The sequence below is a fragment of the Coregonus lavaretus genome (genome assembly GCF_964263955.1).
Source record: "Coregonus lavaretus genome assembly, chromosome: 31".
NCBI classification, from domain to species: Eukaryota; Metazoa; Chordata; class Actinopteri; order Salmoniformes; family Salmonidae; genus Coregonus; species Coregonus lavaretus.
Genome location: NC_140018.1, coordinates 1,064,720 through 1,083,826, shown reverse-complemented (window position 1 = coordinate 1,083,826; position 19,107 = coordinate 1,064,720). Strand labels below are relative to the sequence as shown.

General features: G+C 44.9%; 1 protein-coding gene across 1 annotated transcript in view; it reads left to right on the top strand.

The window, feature by feature from the left end:
- Positions 1-19,107, top strand: part of LOC311106307 (sorting nexin-17) — a 72,446-nt gene that overhangs the window by 11,724 nt on the left and 41,615 nt on the right. The window contains exons 2-4 of the mRNA XM_084148615.1: positions 8,354-8,428; positions 14,630-14,747; positions 18,468-18,532. Coding sequence (XP_084004741.1) covers positions 8,354-8,428; positions 14,630-14,747; positions 18,468-18,532 — 258 coding nt within the window. The remainder of the gene's footprint in view (positions 1-8,353; positions 8,429-14,629; positions 14,748-18,467; positions 18,533-19,107) is intronic.

The following is a 19,107-nucleotide window of genomic DNA, read 5'->3' as shown; positions in this document are numbered from 1 at the left end:
AGGCCTAGATCAGATGCTTTCAGAAGACAGTGCAGGCCTAGATCAGATGCTTTCAGAAGACAGTGCAGGCCTAGAATCAGCTGCTTTTAGAAGACAGTCCAGGCCTAGATCAGATGCTTTCAGAAGACAGTCCAGGCCTAGAATCAGCTGCTTTTAGAAGACAGTCTAGGCCTAGATCAGATGCTTTCAGAAGACAGTGCAGGCCTAGATCAGCTGCTTTCAGAAGACAGTCTAGGCCTAGATCAGATGCTTTCAGAAGACAGTGCAGGCCTAGATCAGATGCTTTCAGAAGACAGTCTAGCTCTTCAACAGATGCTTGGCAAAATGCATAGAATTGCAGGAGATTAGCTTCAAAACTCAAAAATGTTATTTTCACCGCCAAGATACCTTTCTAGCTAATAGACCATGTTATACTTTACACTTCCTCTTCCAATGAACTGTGGGAAGGTCAAAATAATGAAACTGTCTACCAAATCTCAACATTTTAAAAAGTTTATAACTTCTACCTGCCATTATTATTCACCTGATTAGACAATACATTACTTATTATAATTTTTTTGATATACAGTACCAGTCAAAAGTTTGGACACACCTACTCATTCCAGGGGTTTTCTTTATTTTTACTATTTTCTACATTGTCTACAGTCGTGGTCAAACGTTTTGAGAATGACACAAGTATTGGTCTTCACAAAGTTTGCTGCTTCAGTGTTTTTAGATATTTTTGTCAGTTGTTACTATGGTATACTGAAGTATAATTACAAGCATTCCATAAGTGTCAAAGGCTTTTATTGACAATTACATTAAGTTTATGCAAAGAGTCAATATTTGCAGTGTTGACCCTTCTTTTTCAAGACCTCTGCAATCCGCCCTGGCATGCTGTCAATTAACTTCTGGGCCACATCCTGACTGATGGCAGCCCATTCTTGCAAAATCAATGCTTGGAGTTTGTCAGAATTTGTGGAGTTTTGTTTGTCCACCCGCCTCTTGAGGATCGACCACAAATTCTCAATGGGATTAAGGTCTGGGGAGTTTCCTGTCCATGGACCCAAAATGTCGATGTTTTGTTCCCCGAGCCACTTAGTTATCACTTTTGCCTTATGGCAAGGTGCTCCATCATGCTGGAAAAGGCATTGTTCGTCACCAAACTGTTCTTGGATGGTTGGGAGAAGTTGCTCTCGGAGGATGTGTTGGTACCATTCTTTATTCATGGCCGTGTTCTTAGGCAAAATTGTGAGTGAGCCCACTCCCTTGGCTGAGAAGCAACCCCACACATGAATGGTCTCAGGATGCTTTATTGATGGCATGACACAGGACTGATGGTAGCGCTCACCTTGTCTTCTCCGGACAAGCTTTTTTCCGGATGCCCCAAACAATCGGAAAGGGGATTCATCAGAGAAAATGACTTTACCCCAGCCCTTAGCAGTCCAATCCCTGTACCTTTTGCAGAATATCAGTCTGTCCCTGATGTTTTTCCTGGAGAGAAGTGGCTTCCTCGCTGCCCTTCTTGACACCAGGCCATCCTCCAAAAGTCTTCGCCTCACTGTGCATGCAGATGCACTCACACCTGCCTGCTGCCATTCCTGAGCAAGCTCTGCACTGGTGGTGCCCCGATCCCGCAGCTGAATCAACTTTAGGAGACATTCCTAGCGCTTGCTGGACTTTCTTGGGCGCCCTGAAGCCTTCTTCACAACAATTGAACCGCTCTCCTTGAAGTTCTTGATGAGCCAATAAATGGTTCATTTAGGTGCAATCTTACTAGCAGCAATATCCTTGCCTGTGAAGCCCTTTTTGTGCAAAGCAATGATGACGGCACGTGTTTCCTTGCAGGTAACCATGGTTAACAGAGGAAGAACAATGATTTCAAGCACCACCCTCATTTTAAAGCTTCCAGTCTGTTATTCTAACTCAATCAGCATGACAGAGTGATCTCCAGCCTTGTCCTCGTCAACACTCACACCTGTGTTAACGAGAGAATCACTGACATGATGTCAGCTGGTCCTTTTGTGGCAGGGCTGAAATGCAGTAGAAAAGTTTTTTTGGGATTAAGTTCATTTTCATGGCAAAGAGGGACTTTGCAATTAATTGCAATTCATCTGATCACTCTTCATAACATTCTGGAGTATATGCAAATTGCCATCATAACTGAGGCAGCAGACTTTGTGAAAATTTATATTTGTGTCATTCTCAAAACTTTTGACCACGACTGTAGAATAATAGTGAATACATCAAAACTATGAAATAACAAATCAAAATATATTTTATAGTTGAGATTCTTCAAAGTAGCCACACTTTGCCTTGATGACAGCTTTGCACACTCTTGGCATTCTCTCACCCAGCTTCTTGAGCCAATCAGTTGTGTTGTGACAAGGTAGGGGAGGGTATACAGAAGATAGCCCTATTTGGTAAAAGACCAAGTCCATATTATGGCAAGAACAGCTCAAATAAGCAAAGAGAAACAACAGTCCATCATTACTTTAACACATGAAGGTCAGTCAATACGGAAAAGGGTGGCTACTTTGAGAATCTAAAATCCAAAATAGATGTTGATTTGTTTAACACTTTTTGGGTTACTACATGATTCCATATGTGTTATTTCATAGTTTTGATGTCTTCACTATTATTCTACAATGTAGAAACTAGTGCAAATAAAGAAAAACCCTTGAATGAGTAGGTGTGTCCAAACTTTTGACTGGTACTGTATACATACAGTTGAAGTCGGAAGTTTACATACACCTTAGCCAAATACATTTAAACTCAGTTTTTCACAATTCCTGACATTTAATCCGAGTAAAAATTCCCTGTTTTAGGTCAGTTAGGATCACCACTTTATTTTAAGAATGTGAAATGTCAGAATAATAGTAGAGAGTGATTTATTTCAGCTTTTATTTATTTCATCACATTCCCAGTGGGTCAGAAGTTTACATACACTCAATTAGTATTTGGTAGCATTGCCTTTAAATTGTTTAACTTGTGTTAAACGTTTCCGGTAGCCTTCCACAAGCTTCCCACAATAAGTTGGATGAATTTTGGCCCATTCCTCCTGACAGAACTGGTGTAACTGAGTCAGGTTTGTAGGCCTCCTTGCTCGCACACGCTTTTTCAGTTCTGCCCACACATTTTCTATAGGATTGAGGTCAGGGCTTTGTGATGGCCACTCCAATACCTTGACTTTGTTGTCCTTAAGCCATTTTGCCACAACTTTGGAAGTATGCTTGGGGTCATTGTCCATTTGGAAGACCCATTTGCGACCAAGCTTTAACATCCTGACTGATTGTCACGAGAATTTTGTTATCTCAATGGTTGAAGTCTACTACTTCTTAAATCTTTGAATAATTCCCAGAGGTTGTAAATCTCTAGTTTAAATAATGAATTAAACAAAGACCCCTTTCTGCAATGGTCAGCCTTTATTCATGAGAGCGCTCTGTCCCAAAATGGACGCAAAATCTTTTTATACACACACGTCAGAGGAAAAATCCCACCCCGCTTTAGGCGGGCTGTATTTTTCCACCGTGCACATCTTGTAAACTCACCTGGGTTTAGCTCATATGGTTATCCTCTGCTCTCCTGACCATCAGGTCACACACACACACACATGTTCTTATCATAGCCTACTCTTTGCTCGGGCAGGCTGCACATTTTTTCTCTATTCCCATACATAGTTATCGCTGTTCTCACAATATTCTGCAAGCCTCTCACTCCCCTTCCCTGTGTGGGGACATCTGTTTATCCTGTTATTGGTTTCAAACGTTTTGCACTTCTGCTTGCCTAATTACAAGACACAAATACTCTGTTGCTGGGCAAATATGTATCTTATATAAGCACATTTGATTAACTCTCTGAGCTCTAGTCTACTAATAGTCATACATTATTAGTTTAACTGAGGGTGTGACATTTTAGTCATATCTTACTCACACATTTCTTTATCACTGATGTCTTGAGATGTTGCTTCAATATATCCACATAATTTTCCTTCCTCATGATGCCGTCTATTTTGTGAAGTGCACCAGTCCCTCCTGCAGCAAAGCACCCCCACAGCATGATGCTGCCACCCCTGTGCTTCACGGTTGGGATGGTGTTCTTCGGCTTGCAAATGTCCCCCTTTTTCCTCCAAACATAACGATGGTCATTATGGCCAAACAGTTCTATTTTTGTTTAATCAGACCAGAGGACATTTCTCCAAAAAGTACGATCTTTGTCCCCATGTGCAGTTGCAAACCGTAGTCTGGCTTTTTTATGGCGGTTTTGGAGCAGTGGCTTCTTCCTTGCTGAGCGGCCTTTCAGGTTATGTTGATATAGGACTTGTTTTACTGTGGATATAGATACTTTTGTACCTGTTTCCTCCAGCATCTTCACAAGGTCCTTTGCTGTTGTTCTGGGATTGATTTGCACTTTTCGCACCAAAGTACGTTAATCTCTAGGAGACAGAACGCGTCTCCTTCCTGAGCGGTATGACGGCTGCGTGGTCCCATGGTGTTTATACTTGCGTACTATTGTTTGTATAGATGAACGTGGTACCTTCAGGTGTTTGGAAATTGCTCCCAAGGATAAACCAGACTTGTGGAGGTCTACAATTTCTTTTCTGAGGTCGGCTGATTTCTTTTGATTTTCCCATGATGTCAAGCAAAGAGGCACTGAGTTTGAAGGTAGGCCTTGAAATACATCCACAGGTACACCTCCAATTAACTAAAATGATCTCAATTAGCCTATCAGAAACATCTACAGCCATGACATCATTTTCTGGAATTTTCCAAGCTGTTTAAAGGCACAGTCAACTTAGTGTATGTTAAACTTCTGACCCACTGGAATTGTGATACAGTGAATTATAAGTGAAATAATCTGTCTGTAAACAATTGTTGGAAAAATTACTTGTGTCATGCACAAAGTAGATGTCCTAACCGACTTGCCAAAACTATAGTTTGTTAACAAGAAATGTGTGGAGTGGTTGAATAACGAGTGTTAATGACTCCAACCTAAGTGTATGTAAACTTCCGACTTCCACTGTGTGATGGGGATCCCTGGGTCTCCAGTCTGCCTGGACAGGGTTCCCTGGACAAAACAAAGGTTGAAAAGCCCTGATTTAGATAACCAGGCAGTCTCAAGTCACAGAACAGAAGTATGTTCTCATTTTCTACACAGTATAGTTCCGGACTGTGTTGTTGAGTGAACGCACTGCCAGAGGCTCTGTCTACGACTCTGCATTGCATTCCTGTGATATGTTTTATTAATAAGAAAAGTAGCTAATCGCTATAAGGCTTTGATTTAAAGTAAGGATGATAGAAGGCTGTGTCATAACAAGTAATTGGTGAGGTGTTGGCCTCGGACAGACTACTGATTTCCTCCTACAAAAACATATTTATCAGCAAGGCTAGACTAGCAGTCCATTGCTGGCTGTAAAGCGGTTGAGGAGAGGGAGGCAGTTGAGGAAGGACGAGGGTTGGTTAAAGAGAGGCAGGGGTTAGCTGTGTGTCCTGAGGAGAGAGGCAGGGGTTAGCTGTGTGTCTGTTGAGGAGAGAGGCAGGGGTTAGCTGTGTGTCTGTTGAGGAGAGAGGCAGGGGTTAGCTGTGTGTCTGTAAAACGGTTGAGAAGGAGAGGCAGGGGTTAGCTGTGTGTCCTGAGGAGAGGCAGGGGTTAGCTGTGTGTCCTGAGGAGAGGCAGGGGTTAGCTGTGTGTCCTGAGAAGGAGAGGCAGGGGGTTAGCTGTGTGTCCTGAGAAGGAGAGGCAGGGGTTAGCTGTGTGTCCTGAGGAGAGGCAGGGGTTAGCTGTGTGTCCTGAGAAGGAGAGGCAGGGGGTTAGCTGTGTGTCCTGAGAAGGAGAGGCAGGGGGTTAGCTGTGTGTCCTGAGAAGGAGAGGCAGGGGGTTAGCTGTGTGTCCTGAGAAGGAGAGGCAGGGGGTTAGCTGTGTGTCCTGAGAAGGAGAGGCTGGGGGTTAGCTGTGTGTCCTGAGAAGGAGAGGCAGGGGTTAGCTGTGTGTCCTGAGAAGGAGAGGCAGGGGTTAGCTGTGTGTCCTGAGGAGGAGAGGCAGGGGGTTAGCTGTGTGTCCTGAGAAGGAGAGGCAGGGGTTAGCTGTGTGTCCTGAGGAGGAGAGGCAGGGGGTTAGCTGTGTGTCCTGAGGAGGAGAGGCAGGGGGTTAGCTGTGTGTCCTGAGGAGAGGCAGGGGTTAGCTGTGTGTCCTGAGAAGGAGAGGCAGGGGGTTAGCTGTGTGTCCTGAGAAGGAGAGGCAGGGGGTTAGCTGTGTGTCCTGAGAAGGAGAGGCAGGGGTTAGCTGTGTGTCCTGAGAAGGAGAGGCAGGGGTTAGCTGTGTGTCCTGAGGAGAGAGGCAGGGGTTAGCTGTGTGTCCTGAGAATGAGAGGCAGGGGTTAGCTGTGTGTCCTGAGGAGGAGAGGCAGGGGGTTAGCTGTGTGTCCTGAGAAGGAGAGGCAGGGGGTTAGCTGTGTGTCCTGAGGAGAGGCAGGGGTTAGCTGTGTGTCCTGAGGAGGAGAGGCAGGGGGTTAGCTGTGTGTCCTGAGGAGAGGCAGGGGTTAGCTGTGTGTCCTGAGGAGGAGAGGCAGGGGGTTAGCTGTGTGTCCTGAGAAGGAGAGGCAGGGGGTTAGCTGTGTGTCCTGAGGAGAGGCAGGGGGTTAGCTGTGTGTCCTGAGGAGAGGCAGGGGTTAGCTGTGTGTCCTGAGAAGGAGAGGCAGGGGGTTAGCTGTGTGTCCTGAGAAGGAGAGGCAGGGGGTTAGCTGTGTGTCCTGAGAAGGAGAGGCAGGGGGTTAGCTGTGTGTCCTGAGAAGGAGAGGCAGGGGGTTAGCTGTGTGTCCTGAGAAGGAGAGGCAGGGGGTTAGCTGTGTGTCCTGAGAAGGAGAGGCAGGGGGTTAGCTGTCTGTCCTGAGAAGGAGAGGCAGGGGGTTAGCTGTGTGTCCTGAGAAGGAGAGGCAGGGGGTTAGCTGTGTGTCCTGAGGAGGAGAGGCAGGGGGTTAGCTGTGTGTCCTGAGAAGGAGAGGCAGGGGGTTAGCTGTGTGTCCTGAGAAGGAGAGGCAGGGGGTTAGCTGTGTGTCCTGAGAAGGAGAGGCAGGGGGTTAGCTGTGTGTCCTGAGAAGGAGAGGCAGGGGTTAGCTGTGTGTCCTGAGAAGGAGAGGCAGGGGGTTAGCTGTGTGTCCTGAGAAGGAGAGGCTGGGTGTTAGCTGTCTGTCCTGAGAAGGAGAGGCAGGGGGTTAGCTGTGTGTCCTGAGAAGGAGAGGCAGGGGGTTAGCTCTGTGGTTTGTTATCATACCAAACAGTTCAGTGGTCCAAGAAGAAATTGTTCATATTAATGAAGCCTTCCAACAATGGAAAAATAACGGTTTGAATCGGCTTCACCTGCCGGTGTTTAGTCGCTACTACTGACCCCAATCACATGATTGGATGCTGTTGATTCCAAACTGTTGCGTAGGAGGAGCCAATGATAGCTCCTGTCAAAACAAACAGGGAAGTTGAGCCAACAAGTGAACTTCTGGCATTGAAACACAATTACCCTTCATTCATAACACTGTGTTTTTGGCCACTGCATTATATAAACACTGTCTGTGTGGATGAAAGATGTCGTGTGTGTGTGGGTATTCGCACTTGTATCCAAGATGTAATTGGTTGCGTTTGAACAACACTTCAAACGCAACTCTGTTTATTATCTATGCATAGTCACTTTAACTCTACCCAGATGTACATATTACCTTAACTAACCTGTGCTCTATGTTGTACTTATTTATTGTTTTACGTAACACTTTTTTTTTTTTCTTAACTGCATTGTTGGTTAAGGGCTTGTCAGGAAGCGTTTCACTGTAAGGTCTACACCTGTTGTATTCGGTGCATGTGGCAAATAAAATTTGATTTGATTTGAAAGCAGCGACATTTCATTCATCTAGGCTTGTGTCCAAAATCGCACCCTTTCATATATAGTGCACTACTTTTGACCAGACCCCTATGCAGGCCCTGGTTTAAAGTAGTGCCCTAAATAGGGAATTTGGGGCCATTTCGGACACAGCCTAGTTTCCATTATGAAAATGAAGAGTCGAGCAGCACAGACGCCCCCAGTGTGGACGAAGTGCTGATTTTGATTGAGCTTCAAGGCAGTTCAGTTGTTGTTGGAAATAAGAAGTGAAACTCAAGACTCGTGGTTAGATTAGCTGTATCTACAGGGTTTGTTTCCTCATTCAAACTACAAGTCGATAAGATCCACAACAGGCTGTCGATCTGTTCACCTGACATTTAACTGTCTGTCTGCACTTCGATCCCAGTCTTTTGAGGCTGGGGCTCTTTTGTAGCATGGTTTTGAATTGTGTCTTTCAGCTCAGTTAGAAGCTATACTCACTGCTTTCTCTCTCTTCACATCTCTCATTCAGGCCTACAACATCCATGTGAACGGTGTTCTCCACTGTCGTGTCCGCTACAGCCAGCTCCTGGGCCTACACGAACAGGTAAATCCAAACAATAGATAGAATATACAGTACCAGTCAAATGTTTGGACACACCTACTCATTCCAGGGTTTTTCTTTATTTTTTCTATTTTCTACATTGTAGAATAATAGTGAAGACATCAAAACTATGAAATAACACATATGGAATCATGTAGTAACCAAAAAAGTGTTAAACAAATCAAAATATATTTTATATTTGAGGTTCTTCAAGGAGCCACACTTTGCCTTGATGACAGCTTTGCACACTCTTGGCATTCTCTCAACCAGCTTCATGAGGTAGTCACCTGGAATGCATTTCAATTAACAGGTGTGCCTTGTCAAAAGTTAATTTGTGGAATTTCTTTCCTTCTTAATGTGTTTGAGCCAATCAGTTGTGTTGTGACAAGGTAGGGGGGGTATACAGAAGATAGCCCTATTTGGTAAAAGACCAAGTCCATATTATGTCAAGAACAGCTCAAATAAGCAAAGAGAAACGACAGTCCATCATTACTTTAAGACATGAAGGTCAGTCAATACGGAACATTTCAAGAACTTTGAAAGTTTCTTCAAGTGCAGTCGCAAAAACCATCAAGCGCTATGATGAAACTGGCTCTCATGAGGACCGCCACAGGAATGGAAGACCCAGAGTTACCTCTGCTGCAGAGGATAAGTTCATTAGAGTTACCAGCCTCAGAAATTGCAGCCTAAATAAATGCTTCACAGAGTTCAAGTAACAGACACATCTCCTGTATATTTAATATATTTGTCTCAAGAGTGCTATTCTAGGACCAGATCCCCGTTGAACACGTCATCTTATTGCCTGACGACTCAAACTGAGTTCTTCAGATTCTCTAGCCAGGCAAGTCATCTTATTCATTATGATCTAAAAGACTAAACTGATCTTAGATCAACAATCCTACTCTGAGAGACTTTGGCTGTGTTTATACAGGCAGCCCAAATCTGATCTATCCCCCACTAATTAATATTTTTTACCAATCAGATCAGCTCTTTTGCCAATAATTGGGAAAAAGATCAGAATTGGGCTGCCTTTTGTAAACGTAGCCCATGAGAATGCAGGCCCAAGGCTTCAATTGAAACCAATTAAGGGCAAGGTCTTTTAGGTGGGCGTCAACCAAGGGGGGCCCACCTCCACCAAATGTCAGCAATGGTCAGGGCCATGGGAAACACTGCTATGAACGTCAAAACATCACCTCAACGACGTCACCTGCCATTTCCTTACCACGGTTAACATACTATGGCCTCACATCTCTAACTATTAAAACTGTCCTGCTTGATGTCCAGCCTTGAACCAGAACTATACTGAACACAAATATAAATGCAACGTGAAGTGTTGGTCCCATGTTTCATGAGCTGAAATAAAAGATCCCAGAAATGTTCCATACGCACAAAAAGCTTATTTCTCTCAAATGTTGTGCACACATTTGTTTACATCCCTGTTAGTGAGCATTTCTCCTTTGCCAAGATAATCCATCCACCTGACAGGTGTGGCATATCGAGAAGCTGATTAAACAGCATGATCATTACACAGGTTCACCTTGTGCTGGGGACAATAAAAGGTAACTCTAAAATGTGCAGTTTTGTCACACAACACAATGCCACAGATGTCTCAAGTTTTGAGGGAGCATGCAATTGGCATGCTGACTGCAGGAGTGTCCACCAGAGCTGTTGCCAGATTATTTAATGTTAATTTCTCTACCATAAGCCACCTCCAACAGTGGTTTTAGAGAATTTGGCAGTACGTCCAACCGGCTTCACAACCACGTGTAACCATGCCAGCCCTCCACATACGGCTTCTTCACCTGCGGGATCGTCTGAGACCAGCCACCCAGAAAGCTGATGAAACTGTGGGTTTGCACAACCGAAGAATTTCTGCACAAAATGTCAGAAACCGTCGCAGGGAAGCTCATCTACGTGCTCGTTGTCCTCACCAGGGTCTTGACCTGACTGCAGTTCGGCGTAAAAACTGACTTCAGTGGGCAAATGCTCACCTTCAATGGCCACAGGCATGCTGGAGAAGTGAGCTCTTCACGGATGAATCCCGGTTTTAACTGTACCGGGCAGACGGCGTGTATGGTGTCGTGTGGGGAAGAGGTTTGCTGACGTTAATGTTGTGAACAGAGTTCCCAATGGTGGTGGTGGTGGTGGTGGTGGTGGGGTTATGGTATGGGCAGGCATAAGCTACGGACAACGAACACAATAGCATTTAATCGATGGCAATTTGAATGCACAGAGATACTGTGACGAGATCCTGAGGCCCATTGTCGTGCCATTCATCCACCGCCATCACCTCATGTTTCAGCATGATAATGCACGGCCCCATGTCACAAGGATCTGTACACAATTCCTGGAAACTAAAAATTTCCCAGTTCTTTCATGGCCTGTACACTCACCAGACATGTCACCCATTGAGCATGTTTGGGATGCTCTGGATCGACGTGTATGACAGCTTGTTCCAGTTTCCGCCAATATCCAGCAACTTCGTACAGCCATTGAAGAGGAGTGGGACAACATTTCACAGGCCACAATCAACAGCCTGATCAACTCAATGTGAAGGAGATGTGTTGTGCTGCATGAGGCAAATGGTCACACCAGATACTGACTGGTTTTCTGATCCACACCCCTATCTTTTTTTAAAAGATATCTGTGACCAATATATGCATATCTGTATTCCCAGTCATGTGAAATCCATAGATTAGGGCATAATTTAATTTATTTCAATTGACAGATTTTTGTTATATGAATGGTAACTCAGTAAAATCTTTTAAGTTGCTGCATGTTGCGTTTATATTTTTGTTCAGGATATTACAGCTGTCCTGCTCGACTTGAACTGGAAACTAGAACCAACCTCGAGCCTGGGTGTTCAAGCTAGTTCATGCTAGAATACGTAACCAAGCGGATAGGGTTTAAAAGGTGGAAGGCGTGACATGGAAGGAATGTTCTTCTTGGCATTGTTCATTTTCTTCTCACTTTTACCCTACTGAGACACTGTAGACTGACTCCCTACAGTCAGCCTGAAAGTGCTACAGAGGAAGTAAAGCTTGTTTAGCCCAGAGACAACGTGTAAAAGGACCGAATAAGGAAGGACGTTGTCTTAGACGTAGGTTGGCCTTGATAGCGAATGAGTAGTAGCCTGAACAAAGGGCTGAATGTCATCCTTTCAGTCGTCTCTCTCTCGTCATCCGCTGCAGCTCTATGGGAGGCTGTGCGTCACTGTCTCTCATGGTCACATGTCAATACATGATCAAGGAAAGGAACAGCAGGTTGCTCCGTCTTCAAGGCTCCGTCTCTATACACCTCCACGCTCCACAGCTGCCGTTGCTAGGTAACACTTTATGGGGATGGAAGACGGCACAAGGCTGTTCTCAGTAGCTCAGTTGGTTTGCAACGCCAGGGTTGTGGGTTCGTTTCCCACGGGGGGGGGGGGGGGGGGCGCAGTATGAAAAATGTATGCACTCACTGACTGTAAGTCGGATAAGAGCGTCTGCTAAATGACTAAAAGGTAAAATGTATTCTCCATGTATAGTGCACTACTTTTTACCACTATATAGGGGATCTGGTGCCATTTGGAACTGAGTTATGGTCAGATCTGACGATTATGGTAGTCACGGTACTACTACCCCCACGGGTTGCCAACATGCCACGTTTCCCTGTAACCACGCCAACTCCTGGGTAATTGCGGTGCCGCTCCATCTAATTACATCTGACAGAATGTGAACGTTAACGCTGCCCTTTGTAAATAATACTCCCCCTGCTTAACACCCCACATCTTACCTCCTGGAGCACCGTATGGCTCGGTATGAAAACACATCCAACCATCATTTACATTTTTAGTCATTTAGCAGACGCTCTTATCCAGAGCGACATACAGTTAGTGCATACATTATATCTATCTTTTTTATTTTTCATACTGGCTCCCCGTGGGAATCGAACCCACAACCCTGGCGTTGCAAACGCCATGCTCTACCAACTGAGCAACATCCCTGCCGGCCATTCCCTCCCCTACCCTGGACGACGCTGGGCCAATTGTGCGCCGCCCCATGGGTCTCCCGGTCGCGGCCGGCTACGACAGAGCCTGGATTCGAACCAGGATCTCTAGTGGCACAGCTAGAGATCACTTGCAAATCAAGTATAATAATAGAATGAAAACAATGATGTATTTTCAGCAGTACCAACAGGGTGAGACATCCCTTTTGAAACCAGTTTGTGATCTTGCTGCGGTAAAAATGCTCTTAGTAAGATTTGAGCACGTCTTATTGTGCATTTTGTATTGACGCTAGTATCGTTTCCTCAGCCTCATCTGTCAGTAGTGGCTGTCAACACGACAGTACGAACCCATTCCTCCAGGACATTCTTACAGGTACTGGTGATGGATGTTAAATGGAGTGTGAGTGTTATTCCTAGTGACAGCGAGGCCTGTGGGAGTTTGTAGCCTTTTCTTACATTTTAGAAGGACCCATTCATCTGATCTGTCACAGAGGCTGCGTCCAAAATGGCAGCCTATCCCCTGGTCAAAAGTAGTGCACGAGATGGGAGATAGGCTTTTCGGACAGTGTGAAGTGTCTGTGTATAGATACCAAGACTGAGCTATATGTATGAGAAAGAGGTAGGTCAGGTGAAAAACACCTTGCAGTCAGGGGCGGACTGGGACAAGAATTCAGCCCTGGTATTTTATCCACACCAGCCCATAGCACTGCGCATGCCGCGAACTTCACCCCATTTTTATTTTTATATTTTCTTCTCCAATAAATTTTCTAAATTTTCTAAAAACATGTTTTCAGTTAGTCATTATGAGGTATTGTGTCTATTTAATCCATTTTGAATCCAGGCTGTAACACAACAACCATGTGGAATAAGTCAAGGGGTATGAACACTTTCTGAAGGCACTAATTAATACATTTTAGTCATTTAGCAGACGCTCTTATCCAGAGCGACTTACAGTTAGTGAGTGCATACATTTTTCATACTGCCCCCCCCCCCGTGGGAAACGAACCCACAACCCTGGCCTTGCAAGACGCCATGCTCTACCAACTGAGCTACAGGGGATTAAAATCATAGGCTAAACGCAAAACACATTAACTAGATCGCTAACTCTAAATATACTATCCACTGCTAGTTGCCATGTATTCATCCAACAGTAGATGTTACATGTTCCAAAAAAAAACTTTGCAGTTGTAGGCTATTACCCATGAGACCTTTAGGCCTATGCCCTCGCAATGGCCGGTGCGCCTTTATCGCTCGTGTCGCTCCATATCTCAAAGCCTTATCAAATATCTTGGTTATAAAATAGTTGCTATTGAGCTGAATATTAAGTTGAGAACTAACATCTACGGAAAGCTGAGGCCCTCCCCTCTTCAACAGGGAAAAGTGGACAAACCTTCCAAAGCTGTTTTTTTCCGCAATTGCATTTTGAAATGTTATACAATAAATTGAGAAATTGCGTTAAAATCTTTATTTTTTTTATATATTTCTTTTTACTTAAGAGGTCCATGGACTGCTGGCCATGCCACCTTTTCATGTATTAATTTTTTATATTAAAAATATTTGTTTGTCAATTTCGATCAGCCCACCCATCTATAAAATGGTCCAGCCCATCTGGCATTTGCCAGATGGCCAATCCGCCCCTGCAGTTGCTACAGATGCACACTACATCAGTGCCTTTTAGCCCATAGCGTTATTCAGATCTGAATTAGAACACCATTTGATCTCTGATTCTTGGGGGGTGCGAGGCGTAGCATCTAGTTTCAAAGCCAGCGATCTTCTGATTATAAAGTTCCTGACTTCAATAAGAATGAGTTAGTGGTAGAGGCTGTAAGGAGCTAAGGAAACTCCGTATGGCTAGACAGTATAAGATCATTTTACATGGAAACTATCCACATTTCCACCGGACTGTCTGGCCTTGAAATAAACCTGTGATTCATCCTCAAACTGCACGCAAGACCTTCAGATGAGTTAGACCAGGTTTCCAGTCTGGGGGAACCACTGTGGATCCAGGTTTTCTGGCCTAACTTCGGTTCCTCTCAACCCATTACTCATTTTATTCAAGACTGAATAAAATGTTCAGAATGTAACTTTTAAGTAACCAACTATTTTAAGATATGATCTGTCTCAGATTGTTCAAACATTGGTGTGATGCTCAATATTTTTCAGACAAGTCCTTTCTTCCTATTGGCTTCAGACGGTGTGTGTTTTATTTCCTCCTAGATAAAGAAGGAGTATGGGAACAACTTGGTGCCTGCTTTCCCCCCAAAGAAGATCTTCACGCTGACGCCGGCTGATGTGGAGCAGAGACGTGAACAGTTGGAGAAATACATGCAAGCTGGTGAGGGAGGACGTTTTTCAGTTCTGGGCTCTGTGTTACAGAGGTTGGGGTCAATTCGATTTAAATTACCTCCGTTCAGAAGCGGAATTGAAAGTCCAATTCAAATATGGTTGAGAGAAAAGTGAGTTATTTTCAAGGAGGATTTTTATATTCTTGAATTCAAAGTCTAATTCATCTCTACTAAATTGAACTAGACGTGACCTCAGCCTTTCCCATGGGGAGGAGGGTATAGTGGAAACAGACAGTGGCTGACTCAATAAACGGGCAGTATAGTAGGAACAGACAGTGGCTGACTCAATAAACGGGCAGTATAGTAGGAACAGACAGTGGCTGACTCAATAAACGGGCAGTATAGTAGGAACAGACAGTGGCTGACTCAATAAAAGGGCAGTATAGTAGGAACAGACAGTGGCTGACTCAATAAAAGGGCAGTATAGTAGAAACAGACAGTGGCTGACACTCATAGCAACCAGAATGACCAATCCATGTATCAGAACACCTTGTTATCCGCTGACTGTCTGCCTTAGCCTGGTGCGGTTGTGGTTTTAGTGTGGGCAGCAGCAGCATACTTTACATGCTTTGACTCAAGGTAATACTGATCTGAGAACACATTATACATACAGGCTGAAACAGGCCTGTCTGTAGGCCACACTAAAGCTCTGGGTGTCTGAGCTAGTGTAATACTGATCTGAGCACTTACTTGGGGCCAAGGCCTCTTGGCTGTCCTCTCCAGCACACCTGGAACCAGACATCCTCACTATTCCAATAGATTCCTATCCCAGATAGATCCTCAGAACCAATGGGAAAAGTTTTATTATTTTAGGTGCAATATGTACCCAAAGAAACTTGCCAGGGTTGAGTGGACAGTTAAAAGTAATCACTATTTTCCTTTTTATTCTGACAGTTTCACCCCTTAGTGTGGGTCCTTGTCAGGAAGATGTAATATATACAACATTTTATTTTTCTTAGTTAAGGTTCAAGGGGAAGTTAGGTTATGTTGCCAAATCCAACCCGACCTCAACATCAGCTTTGGCCTAACGCTTCCCCAAGCAGTTCAAGGGTGAACTGTGGCCGAACACACACACACACACACGCGCGCATGTGCACACACACACACACACACACACGCGCATGTGCACACACACACACAAAGATAAGACATGCGTGGAACTGAACTGGCAGCAGCAGTGTCCAGCGGTTTTTTAAAAATCCTCTCGAGCACTGGCCGTTACTGCAGAACAAACTAAGCCTTGTTGGGGCATATCTTCTCATAGTCTGGGAGCACGCACACACACACACACACAGAACAGACAAACACACCAGACACACACACACACACACACACACACACACACACACACACACTTCCTGGCTCAACAACCAGTTGCTGGGAGGAGTTAGGGTTAGGTGTTAGGGAAAGTATGTTCATAAAGTCCTCACAATTATGGTAAGAGAATGTGTGTGTGCGGCGCATCTGTGGTGTCGGCCAGCCCTGATGGCCCTGTTCAAACACACTGCAGGCAGGTTGCTACAGATTGATGGCTCCATGTAGCTATGTCCTACTACTACAGATTGACGAGGTCCAGATTAAGAGTGATCTTTCCTTTTACGTTTGAGTAATTTAGCAGATTCTCTTATCCAGAGGGACTTAAGGTTAGTGCATTCATCTTAAAGGGAATATTGTAGATTTAGGTTGCTGTTAAACATTCTGATTGATTGGGTTCATCCTTCCAACTAAAAGTCCCAATACGACATATCACTTTATAGAAATGTATATTCTATCTGAATTTGACCGAAGTCATTTTGGAAAAGCGTTCGGAAAATAACAAATGAGTGAATACACAGCAGGTGTGAAGCCACTGTCCACATAAGACGTAAAGACACGCATCATACCGAGTCCTCGTTGTTTTTGGAAAAAGAGCTTTGACTGGGCTGAGTGTGAGCTGACCTCCTGTAGGGGTGGGACGGCCAAGAGACAAGAGGTGGCAGAACAGAGTGCTCGGGTTGGGGTGTAGGGTTTGAGCATAGCCTGAAGGTAGGGAGGGGAACTTCCCCTTGCTGCTTCATGGTCTTGCAGTGGATGTAGCTTTGACTGAAGCCAGTAGAGTGTACGGAGGAGCGGGGTGACATGGGAGAACTTGGGAAGGTTGAACACCAGACGGGCTGCAGCCTTCTGGATAAGTTACAGGGGTTTGATGGCAAAAGCGGGGTGCCCAGCCAACAGAGTTGGAGTAGTCCAGACTGGAGATGACAAGTGCCTGGATTAGGACCTGCGCTGCTTCCTGTGTGCGGTAGGGTCGTACTCTACAGATGTTGTAGAGCATGAACCTGCAGGAGCGAGTCACTGTTTTGACGTTTGCAGAGAACGACAGGGTGTGGTCCAGGGTCACGCTAAGGTTCTTTGCACTCTGGGAGGGGGACACAGAGGAGTTGTCGACCGTGATGGAGAGGTCTTGGAGCGGGCAGGCCTTCCCCGGGAGGAAGAGCAGCTCTATCTAGTTGAGCTTGAGGTGGTGGGCCAACATCCAAGCTGAGATATCTGCCAAGTATGCAGAGATGCGTGTCGTCACCTGGTTATCAGAAGCGGGGAATGTGAAAAGTAGTTGTCATCCACATAGCAATGATAGCAGAGACCATGTGAGACCATATGATGGAGCCGAGTGACTTGGTGTATAGAGAAAAAGAGGAGGGGGCCTAGAACCGAGTCCTGGGGCCACCAGTAGTGAGAGCATGTGGAGCAGACACAGATCCTCTCCACGCCACCTGGTAGGAGTGACCTGCTAGGTAGGATGCATTCCAGGAGTGTGCAAAGCCTGAGACGCCCAGCCCTGAGAGGGTGGAAAGTAGGAGCTGATGGATCACAGTGTCGAAAGCAGCGGGTAGATCTAGGAGGATGAGGAGAGAGAGTCAGCTTTTGGCAGTGCGGAGAGCCTCAGTGACGTAGAGAAGAGCAGTCTCGGTTGAGTGACCCGTCTTGAAGCCTGACTGGTTAGGGTCAAAGAGATCATTCTGAGAGAAATAACGAGAGATTTGTAGAGAGACGGCACACTCAAGTGTTTTGGAAAGAAAAGGTAGGGGCTGAGTGGGTTGGAAGAGAGAGAGGGAGAGAAAGATAAACAAAGTAGTGATCAGATATCTGGAGGGGGGTTGCAGTGGGATCAGTAGGCAAACAGCCTCTACTAAAGAGGAGGTCAAGCATATTGCCTGCCTTGTGAGTGGGAGGGGGACTGGGAAAGGGTGAGGTCAAAAGAGGCGAGCAGGGGAAAGAAAGAGGTGGAAAGAAATGAGTCGAAGTCGGGAAGTTGAAGTCACCCAGTACGATGAGTGGTAAGAAATTGTCGTGAAATGATCTTATCAAGGTGTCAAAGGTCATTGAGGAACTCTCCAAGGGCACCAGGTTGGGTGATAGATGACAATATTAAAGGAAAACTTGATGATGCTGCAAAATGTATCATACGGGGATGATTTCTGTATTTTGAAAGTTACATATCTTGAAAACCTGATTGCTGACAAGCAAAACATTTTTGGGACTATGTCAACAATGGACTAATGAAACAAATATCAACCTATAGTATTTGGGTGGAATTTTCCTTTATGCTTGAGTGGACAAGTGACCGCATGGAATTCAAATGAGGAGATGGACAGGTGAGAGAGGGGGGGGGGGGGAAAGATCATCTCTTTTATAATTGACATCTTCTCTCTCTCTCTCTCTTCCAACAGTGCGGCAGGACCCCATGCTCGGAGCCTCAGAGATGTTCAACAGCTTCCTAAGGAAAGCCCAGCAGGTTGGTTCCTTACTCCTGGCTGTGTAATTGTTCTGTTCTATGTAGGGAGTCTCGTCAGGAGGCGCGGGTCAGTTCATCAGTAAGCTGTGTGTGTGTTTTCAAGTTTTATCAGTCGTATGTACTGGATACACATGGTATTCACCGTCCAATGAAATGCTTCCTTGCAGGTTCCCTCTCCACAATGCAACAACAATAAGAAATAAGAAAATATATGAATAAAAAGTAAATGGCTCGGTAGAATAGAATAAATAAATATATATGTGTATGTACAGTGGGGAGAACAAGTATTTGATACACTGCCGATTTTGCAGGTTTTCCTACTTACAAAGCATGTAGAGGTCTGTCATTTTTTATCATAGGTACACTTCAACTGTGAGAGACGGAATCTAAAACAAAAATCCAGAAAATCACATTGTATGATTTTTAAGTAATTAATTTGCATTTTATTGCATGACATAAGAATTGGATCACCTACCAACCAGTAAGAATTCCGGCTCTCACAGACCTGTTAGTTTTTCTTTAAGAAGCCCTCCTGTTCTCCACTCATTACCTGTATTAACTGCACCTGTTTGAAC